Consider the following 10,869-nt stretch of genomic DNA (forward strand, 5'->3'; position numbering starts at 1 on the left):
CACACAACACACACACACACACACACAGTCAGGAGGCACATGAATGCACTCTTGAAATACAAAAACAAAGCACTGTGTGTTTGTGTGTGTGTTTGCTCCCATGCTCACCCCTCTCCCTGTCTCCTCCCCAGCCATACGTGCCCACAGAGGAGGAGCAGATGGCTCCCCTGCCTCCCAACCCCTTCAGTGAGCTGTTAGAGAAGGACAAGGAGGAGTACCGCAAGAACATGGAGAGGAGGCAACTGGGCCTCAGTGGTACGAGACACACACACACACACGCCAACATAAATACACACACTTAAACAAACATACAAGTCACACACACCAGTCCATAAAGTGAATGTTCGTAGGCGTATGGACTTGATTCTGAACTCGTTCACGCTCAACTTGCAAACACCACAAGAGCCCAGTCACACTGAGAGACATATGGACTGAACACACTGGCACACATGCACACACACACACACACATGAACACAAACACGTAATGACTTGTACTCAAAGCCAAAGAGTTCTGGATGAGCAGCAAACAATCCCACCAATCTGTGAGGCTTCGTTTAACAATAAATTATTGAGGGAGTTTAAAACATTCAATCAATCAATCATCAATCTAATAATCCACAGTTTGGAAGCTCACAGGAAGAGATTACTGCAGCAAGCCAGCAAGATTTGTCACTAGATTTGAGTGAGCAGCAGGTCTCTGCTACCTTTAGAGATGTGTGCTCTAATTTTTGGCAGTATGCATGAGAGCCTGATGTATCAGCATGGCTGATGTTATCAGCCAATATTTGCCTATCACAGATATCGGAGTCTGTTATGGCAGAAAACAATTGGGTTATTTTAAACGTAATTTCTCTCAAGTTGAATGTATTGTGTTTGGTTTTATAGTTATTTAGTATAGTATTATTTTTACTCTTATTGTTGCCTTTCCCTGATATGCCCTAAGAGTAAAACCTTTTAGATTTGACCTGGAAGTCTCAATGTACTAGATTCCTCTTTTTAACTAGTGTCTTCCCAGTGAGCTTTCAACTGAAGAAAAGACACGACTCTGACAGCCAGATACGGGCAGGTCCTGCTGAATCCTGGTAAAGTCTTTAATAAGCACCATCTGACATGTTCAAGTGCTCACAATCGGCTAAAACAGCTGGAGCAAATCAGTCCCTCCTCTTCCCCCTCCTCCTCTTCAAATCTTGACTTGAAGATTGATTACTGTACATCTTGAGTTTGTTCTGTGCTCTCTCAGCAGTCTTGTTGTTAATAAACATCTATATAATCCAGGGTCTGTAGCGCTGTCGCCTTAGCAGCATATGTGTGTGTGTTTATAGCATATAAACACACACACACACACACACACTGTATATACCTTTTAACATGAGGGCATGTCCCCAAGGGCTCCACTGCTGCCTTCATCTGCGTTAACCTCGCGCACAGGACAGTCAATGCTAATCATATTAGCCCTCTGTCCCACTGCCTTTCAGAGAGGCAGGCGAAAAATCAATAGAGAACAGATCGTGAAGGGGGGTCGTCCACTAGTCCCCATTCTGCACAAGCTCCTGCCACGTATGTCTGTGTGTACATCAGCATGAACATGTGTTCATGCATGTTTATAGGATCATCAAAATGCTCCTATGTACATTTGAAACACAGTGCAGGTGTCATGGTGTGTGTGTGCGTGTATGTGTGTGGTAGTGGTAGTGAGTCTGTCCATGTGCCGATTATGAGGGGCCGGTGTGACTAAGATGGCAGACCGAACAGACAGCAGGTCTTCACACCCGCCACATGAGCGGAGCCCGTTGCTATGACACTGTTGCCCCCACAGCCCCATGAATCCCCGGTGGCCAATCTGGATGCAAGCTGGAGACCGTCTGTAATGGCCTGATATATGCAACAAAGACACGCAAACACACACACACACACACACACACACACACACACACTCATAGGTTTAGCCTGTGATTAGCAGTGTCCAGTACTTGTGTTGTGATTAGTTGAAACATTTAATGTCAAAACTGATACAAGTGCAGTGCACATGGCAGCTGTCAGTTGAAAGCTACATGCTGTTAGTGATGTTAAAGGTTTTCAAACTGAGTTCATTTCTCAAATCTCACCTTTATGCATGTAACACCCGACAAACACATACAAGAACATATGAGCATGTTCACTGCACCAGGCTGTTATACAACCACGTTCTATATGCCGTGTATGAACGAGTTGTGACGCCTCAGCCAACTGAATGTGTAACCCTGAAAGTGCTAATTAATGTGTTAAATTGAAATGGGAATGTCATTCATTCACACTAATCAGTGTTTAAAACTAATGAAGCTACTAATGCTGAGCTGGACTGTAACATTTACTGTACTTACAGAAGTTGTGTTAAAAGCTGTTTTTTTTTATCATTTGTTGTAAGAGATACAAAAAGCATTGCTCAAGTAGTTTTAGGGCCAGGAACCATGTGGTGCTCTTGGAGATAAAAAAAATAATAACAAAACACTAATGATAGGATGGAAAGAAAAGAAAACTAGGTTCTCTTAAGGAGAGGGTATGAAGAAAATTAACAAGTCGTAATTTTTAGGCATGATTATTGTTTAAATGCTGCCCAGTTCTGACATCATGAAGTATACATTAGGTAAAGATAACATCAGGGTGATATTTTCACAATATTATAAAAAGAACATTTCCCAATATTAGTAGGAACAGTATCATGATATAGCAAATGTTTGTAAAATTAACAAATGAATGCTTGTTCCCAGTGGTTTGCATTACATCAGACAAAAATGTAAAACAAAAAGCTTTTGTTCATTTTTAACCAAAGAATTCTTGGACAACTTAGACAACATAAATATCATACATACTTGAATTGTACATGATACATGATACAATTCGAGTTTTATTTATATAGCCTAATATCACAGATCACAATTTGCCTCAAAGGGCTTTACAATCTGAACAACATATGACATCCTCTATCAGACCCTTCTTATCTTCAGATAAGGAAAAAAAAACCCAAAAAACAGGAAAAAGATGGAAAAAAAATCAGAGACAGACACAGGAGGGATCCCAGGATGGACAGCCATACAATCGATTTTTTTTAAATCACAGTATACACAAATTATGTTCAGTTTGTATTGCATTCCCCTAAAAGTTTCTGTATGCAAATAATGCCCAGGCCTAGCTTTTAACAACAAAATGTTACAGTGCACGCTCAGCAGCCAGGAGAAGGAGGTAACAAACGAGTGATGGCACTCGGAGAGCCTGATGACCAACTGACGTGGATTTTGGAAATTTTGTGAAAAAGCAGCTGTGCATGGCCTGATTCTAACGTGTGTCTTACCACTAATCTCCCTTTACCCCCTTCTGACCCTTCATCCCAAATCCCACCCCACCCACCTCTCATCCCACTCACCCCCGCTGTCATCCCACTACTTCAATCCTCTACACCACCCTGCAATCCTCTCATCCGTCCCTCACCCCCTCCCTGCAGATGGAGAGCACGAGCTAACCTCCGACGACGGCTCCACTCTCTCTCAGTCTCTGTCTCTCACCCAGTCCCCGCAAAGCACTCCAGCTAAAGAAGGTATCACTCAGAGAGAGAGAGAGAGAGACTTTTTCAAAATGATCTTCACTGCTTTGCTGTGTGTCTTTTAAGATCTGATGTGTGTTTGAGTGTGTGTGCATGAAATGGACTAAGAGCTCAGTATGCAGCATCTAAAACTACTGATCTGTGCTATAAGTTTGTGCTGCACTAATGATTTTTCATGTAAAAACTCCCCCGTCTAAATCAATGAAACTGCTTTCTGCTGTTGGTTTTTAGAACTCATCCTGACCCACCAGAGTTGATGAAACAAACTTTTAAAGCACTCATTTCACAATATGGCTTTTCAAAGCTTTTTATTTGAGGATACACAGAGTGTTGAATAGTCTTTTTTGGTTTTTTAAAGGTTCCTAACTGAGTGAAAGGACACAGAAGTATTTGAGTGGCAGCCATGGTACGAGCTGTTGAATTCTCTAATTGCTGAGGAAAGGAGCTTCAGTGCCTCCTTTATTATCTCCTTTAGCATCTGGACCATCCGTTAGATACAAAAGGAGATAATGCCGTCCCACAATTCCTTGTGGCAGCAACATTTAAAAAGCTGCCATTTACGAATATAAACGATCAAAATGACCCCAACAAACAACACACATCAACTTTTTAGTTACAGTCCAGTTTTTATCTAATGCCGAATTTGTTAATATGCTTCTATGTTTGAAACATTGAACAAGGTCGGTTGTAAGGACTTCTTTTGGATTCATCGTCCATCACATTAGCCTTGCTAGTTCACCTCGCTTGAACTGCTTTTAAAAGCTTGCCTTGTTGGTGCATTCAGGGTAATATACGATTTCAGACCCAAAACTTTTTTTGCAAGAAAAGAACAAATTGACATTGTTCTTTTTAAAATGTTCACGTTTGGTTATTGCTTATTGTCTTCTGGGTTTGAAAAGTTTTGTACAATAATAGTTTTGGGAAATATATTTATTTGCTTTCTTGCAGAGAGTTAGGAAGATAGATACCAAACTTATGTGTGTACATTAAGTATGGAGCTAGAGCTAGGAGATGGGTTAGCGTAGCTTAGCATTGAGACTAAATCTAAATATGCTTACTAGAACCTCTAGAACTTAGTAATTATAAATGTTATATCTCATGGTTTAACCCATACAAAACAAATGTAAAAAATTACAATTTGTGGTTCTCCAGAGAGTTACATATTGTAACTACTTCATGATTAATTGCTCTGTCCAAGCAGCGTGCATATATTGTTTGAAACTCAACTCTTGGTAGGACCAGCACAGCAGCACAGTATGACACCAAAGCAGGAGACGCAAAGTGAAATGCTCCTTTCTCATTTCAGCTCAGATGTCAGTCAGTCTAGCTGTTTACACCAGACGCAGAGCATTGTTCATTCTTAGCTGTGGCCAAATTAATGTTACAGTTCGAGGTAAACTGTAGTAGTCTGTAGTCAGTTTGATGGAGACCACAGCAGAAAAAGTCTGTAGTGAGAACAGCTAAGCTATGAAAGCAAGCTAATGTTGATAGTCCCATACACGCTGACCTCCTACCTGTAATGAACTTGAGGCACTTCATCATGAACCCTTTACCATTAAAAAAGGAGGAATAAAACTGGGCTTAAATGTGTCATTACTAGGCTTACTGGTAAATTATACAATTTGTGAGCAAGTGTTGTCCTGTATTGTCCAAAAAAAAAAACTAGAAAGTGTCTTGGAGAATAAAAGTTCCTGGAAAATGATTTCTTAAAAAGAATGGGAACCCTTATTTAGGCTAAGCTGAGCTAAACTAATACCCTCCTGGCTGGAGCTCCATACTTAACGCACAGGCATGAGATCATCTAACTCCCAGAAAGAAAGCACATGCATGTTTTTCCCTATAATGTAAAACTTTATTATTCTTCTCAGTCTTGAATGTACACACCACAACCTAGAATTGTCCAAACGAGGTCACGTCTTGCCTCTGACCTAAAACATCTCAGAGCTGTCGGGTTGGAAACATGAGTGTGATGATGTCACATCACACGATTTCTGGGTATTGAATTGCTGTCTCTTGCTGCTGTTTGGATCTACAGTCTTATATCTATTAACACAGAAATCTTGTGTGTGACATTTGAAGCCAGTTGGTGTACCTCCAAGAGAGACAAAGATCACAGCGGCCTCTTTACAAGTTGTAAAATAATGGCACTAGGGGATTGACTTCCTGTCAGCTTCCCTACAGCACAAACCACACAATGAGTAACAATTAACCCACGACAGCGTATTGGCTCAGGGGACCTATATTTTCTGACACCACCACTGTGAGGTCAGCCGGTTGTTGTGCTCAAACCAGGTCAATTGTTGTGTGAGCAGCTTTTTAATGTTGCCCTGTGTGTGTGTGTGTGTGTGTGTTTTGTGCTAAGATGAAAATAACCTGAGAAGACGTCACTGTTTTCAGCATAGTAACATGATGCAGTGGCTGCCCTGCATTCTGTAACCTGCATTTGCAAACCAGAGAAAGGGATGCAGCAGACCTGTTACGTGAACAGTCATTTAGAGAGTGGGTGCAGTCCCATTTTTCTAAGGTGAAAGCAGGACAGACTCTGTGGGCTATCATGTCAGTGGAGTTTTACGCAGGGATATTATGAAATATGTAGAGCACAGGGACAGTGTGTCTCTTGGTGGGAAGCGGAAGTTCAACTCGCAGCTCAAATGGTATTAGTGTGTATAAGGGTACAGCAGGGACAGCAAAGCCTCACATTTACTACATGAGGAGAGTGAGACATTCAGGGGGTGGACACAATAACATGAACACTTGTAAAATACATTATTCGTGCAATACAAAAAACAACTTTGGTGAACTTTATAATGTTCCTCATTTGTTGAAACAGTAAAAGGATTTTGACACTTTATGGTACTTCAACTATACTTTAGGTTCAACTATATTTTTATAGTCTGCCTACAGATAGTTTATAGAGTATTTGTAATATTTCAACAGGTTATTAGCTGAGATTCAACTGTTTCACAACTAAAGGTTTGACTAGGTTTAGGCACAAAGGGTTAGGTTTAAGTGTTAGATAGCATCATTTCACAAGCTTTTTCTCTAATTTTGTCCAAAAACATGTATTTTGCATTTTACATCCATTCATGTTGGCAAGCCCACCCCTTATATGATGGTCATGAGCCTAATATATTCTATTGATTAACTACTGTACATACTGCTGTGTAAATACTGATAGATTTGAGGTTTGAAAATAGAGTTAGAACTGGAAACAAATGAGCACAGAAAGTGATCAAATGAAAATAAAAATTTTGTTAGAAGAATTGTATTTACTGATACTGGTGATATTTTTAGAGAGATTAGTGTTTCCACTCACATTATTTACTACTGAATCACTGCTTTTTACAAATATTTCATTAGAAATTATTAATTTATTCCACCGGTTAGTTTGATCTGAGCTGCAGACTGTAGTGTCTCACTAGTATTTACTCTTTCGTCCACATTAGTACACTTTAGACTTTGCACTAATGCTGGTCAATGTGAAGCATACGGCTACTGTATGGTCATTTATTGTTTGTGGGTGCTGTCTGTTAATAGGGTGTGTCTTCCAGAATGAAGTGATGTGGCCTTCCTCTGTTTTTTGCTCCCTGTCCTCTCCTAACCTGTGTCTGACTCCTCCTCTGCCCTCCCTCCTTCAGAGAACCACACGGGCCTGATGAACGGCAAAGACAACCACGGCAACGTGGACGAGGAGCTGTCCAAGCGCGTCAGCCAGCTGACCACCAGCGTGGAGAGCGTGGAGATCACGGTGCGCTCCAGCGAGAAGATCGAGGAGGCACTCTCCCCCGAGAGCTCGCCCTCCAAGTCGCCCAACACTAAGAAAAAGAAGAAGTTCCGCACCCCGTCCTTCCTGAAGAAGAACAAAAAGAAAGAGAAGACAGAGGCTTGAGAGCAGGCAGGCAGCAGGGGCAAGGCATGCAGGAAGACCGTCTGCGCAGAAGAAGAAAGAGTGGCGGCAGCCACCTTTTCTGTTTAATGTCTGTGTTTTTATTTTGTCTCTCTTTTCAATGCCCTTTTTTGTTTTGTTTTAATTTTATTTGAATTTTTTTAACAAAAGTTTTTATGTACAAATGGCAGAAGAACAGATAGCATAAAAAATGAATTGGTTTGTAACACAAAAAATGTCTCTCCTTCTGCAAAAGAACGGGATGGGTATGTGGGTCCACAATTAAAAGTCTCTGCAGATGTAGGCTGACCTAGGTAGGTGTTGGGTGTCTATATGCCAGATACAGCTGTGCAGTACTCTAACAGGGCTCCTCGGAAGCATGAAAGTGTCATGTGAGGCCATTTAGATCCTGAATAACTGGCTCCTCCTGTGTTGTTTCCCAGGCTGAAAACAGAACTTGAAACCACTTTGAGTATTTCCTCTCAAAATCCAGTTTTATTAAATGATTGGATTGCAACACGAGTGTTGTAAAGCTGCACAAGTTGAAGCGAAACCTTTTTTCTCTCTGTCAAGTCTCCCTCAGGCTTTCCAAGTTTTGTTTTTTCGTTCTGGTCTGCATAGGGAACTGAGAGGCCACATGAAATTTGAAGTCACACTGGAAAACTGGTCTCAGAAAAACAGCCACAGGGTTTGTGTTGATTTATTTGCTGTGAGAGAAGTTTTCTCTCTGCCTCTCACACTCTTCAAGTTTCTCTAAGTACAGGCTTCTGATACAAACCTTCTCTTCAGCTGATTGTGGTTGAACTACAGATGAGTTAAAGGGTTAATGGACTGGACGAGATAGCGAGGATGAAAGCTGTTGGTCCATCACAACTAAGTTGACGTTATCTCAAAGAGTCACTGACTCACTCAGAATATTTATGTAGCATTTTAATATCTTCTCCTCTTCATCTCAATTGGTTTTTTCGCCAAACTAAATGGAAGAAAAGAAGAAACAATCTCATTTTAGTATGTCGTCACTGTTTGTGTCTAGTTTGTCATCTCATGAAATTTTATCTTTTTTTTTATTGAACACAAATTTGGTATTAGTCAACTCTGTTTTGTACTCATTTGTAAGCTTTTACAGAGAATACAGATGTTACGCATGTTTTCTCTTTTTGCAAGAACTGAATTTATATGGCTGACTATGTTCTGTAGTGATGCCTGATTGCTCAAATTATATTCTAATCTACAGAGTACACAAATTTACTATATAACACAGATATATGAAAACTGGATATGTTGGCTATAGATTTTTAACTATATATTTTTTATTTTATTGTGCTGCACTTTTCTTGTGGTATATAACACATTTTAGTTGCAGGTGGTTACACCAGTGAAGGAGATTGTGAAGTATATGGTAAAAGTTGTGCAAGTAGAAAGCAAGGCATGGCGTTGTGGAGAAAGGTCAGGACCCAGAAAGTGAGTCGAATGAAGAAAGGAAGAATAATCTTTCATTGGTGTCACACATGAGAAATGATCTCTACTTCTCAACTCAACAAAAATTTTTAAAACAGGAAGTGTAGTGCTGATACATACATGTCGAACTATCTGCAGTCGCCAGCTGAAATGAGAATCACGGCTCGTGGAGTGTGGAGCGGTGACATCTTTTGTTTGGTGTGTTTGTGTGTGTGTGTTTTTAAAGCCATATTGTAATTTTTTTTTCCTCCATTGTTTTTAATGATGAGACAAGGGTTGCGATTCTCGTCTGCCTGCTAGGCCGTCAAGGACCCTAACAGGACCTCTGTTAAATCACCCCAGTGACTGCATTGACACCCTCAGGCCCCCAAAAACTCAACTTTATTTTATTTTTATTTTTTTCTCCGTAGCTACATCCACAGCAGCTACACTTCCTCACTTAATTTGCCATTTATTTCCTTCTGAAACTGGAACATTATAAGGAGGTCATATGGACATTTTATTTTTATTTGATCGCTCTGCGAGCCCGGTCATCATTTCAGCTTCTAAAGCCTCCCCTCATGTAATTTCTCTAGTAAACGCGATCGTGTTGTAACTGTCAGATGACCCACAGTTGAACTCTGCAAAGCCAAAGTGTGATGGGTTGCCACATATCCTCCCCCCGCAGTTTAACCAGATGTACCAATATCCCAGCTAGCAATGTGAAGTATTGGATTTGGAGGGAGGGAGGGCGGGTTTGGGGACACATCTTTAGCTGTGTTAAACGATACCTTTTGGCTTTGGGCAAAGAGCCGAGGTCACACAACTGAAAGATGGAGAAAAGAGGTGTGAGTTTGGAAATGGAAGTGCATATGTGTGTGTAGTCGAGAGGGGCAGGGGGTAAGGACAACCTGACACTAACGCACCATGTTTTTATCACTCAGACTGTCTTTTTTCTTTCATACCATCTCTCCTGGAAAGTTCTATTTTTTTCATCCTCCATTTGTATCGCAGTACGCTTTCTCTTTTCTTTTAGTTTGCAGAGAGCACTAGGCTTTTTTTATTAACCATTTCAAGAGCATACATTGCTCCCAGATGAACTGAATGTGCATTGCATCCTTTTTATTTTCTCCTCTTTTGTTTCCGACTGTTTGCACCTTGCTTTACTAATGCCTCTCTATCCACCTTTTTTTTCTGTTTTTAAAAAAAGAATGAGTTTTGCTTTGGCATGCCAGAATGAGCCAAGCTACTTTGTGACCTGTGAAAATCCTATATAAATGGTTATCTAATGGAGTTGCTTTTAGATGTATTGCTAATCAGTGTAAATTCACAAATAAAACTGTATTTTAAGAAACACAAGCTCATTTTTCATGTTTGTGCATCCCAAGTCATGTCATTCCTCAAACTGTTTTCAGTTCCACATAATTCATACTCATTTTACTTTATGCCATTATCATGAATTGAGCTGTTATATGATGAAGTGTACATATTCACAGTTTCATAAGCTTAATGCTGCATTTTTCATGATAAATTGTACAGCTTCAAATAGACGGACCTATGCTGAAATACAGTACTTCAGTGTTAAATGAGCAGGAAGAAACAGTAACTGGTGCCTTTTTTATCTTTATTAATGATGGACAGAATGGATATATTGTAAGTGTGAATAGTTCAACCAGGTTGTTATGGCACATTTATTGAAATGGCGCTTGACTAAATGTGACAGTGATCATAACAGAGGCACAGGAAGTGCAGGAAACACAGAAATGCTGTCGAGCGCCATGACACTTTGACACACTGACATATGCATTTCTCCATATGGCCATATGAAAAGTGATTTGCCTCTGGAACAGAGAGAGATCAGTATATGAGTAGGTCTTTCTCCAAAATGCTGTATTTTATTCATTGAGGAAGTACGCATTCCTAGAAATTTACCCTTCAAAATGAGAGATATTTTGTTACTGACATAC

At 40.3% G+C, this 10,869-nt stretch overlaps 1 protein-coding gene across 5 annotated transcripts in view; it reads left to right on the forward strand.

Annotated features, from left to right (window-relative positions):
• The window catches only part of add3a (adducin 3 (gamma) a), a 99,935-nt gene extending 89,679 nt beyond the window's left edge, over window positions 1-10,256 (forward strand). For 4 of the 5 annotated variants that reach the window (XM_035660777.1, XM_035660775.1, XM_035660774.1 and 1 more), the window contains 3 exons: window positions 132-255; window positions 3,481-3,573; window positions 7,218-10,256. In XM_035660777.1, the coding sequence (XP_035516670.1) occupies window positions 132-255; window positions 3,481-3,573; window positions 7,218-7,468 (468 nt within the window). In that variant the 3' untranslated portion in view covers window positions 7,469-10,256. The remainder of the gene's footprint in view (window positions 1-131; window positions 256-3,480; window positions 3,574-7,217) is intronic. The other variant, XM_035660779.1, reaches the window with a different exon arrangement.
• Window positions 10,257-10,869: the final 613 nt, after the last annotated feature.

The sequence above is a fragment of the Morone saxatilis genome, unplaced genomic scaffold (genome assembly GCF_004916995.1).
Source record: "Morone saxatilis isolate NCDOM2014 unplaced genomic scaffold, NCSU_SB_2.0 Contig17, whole genome shotgun sequence".
Lineage (NCBI taxonomy): Eukaryota > Metazoa > Chordata > Actinopteri > Moronidae > Morone > Morone saxatilis.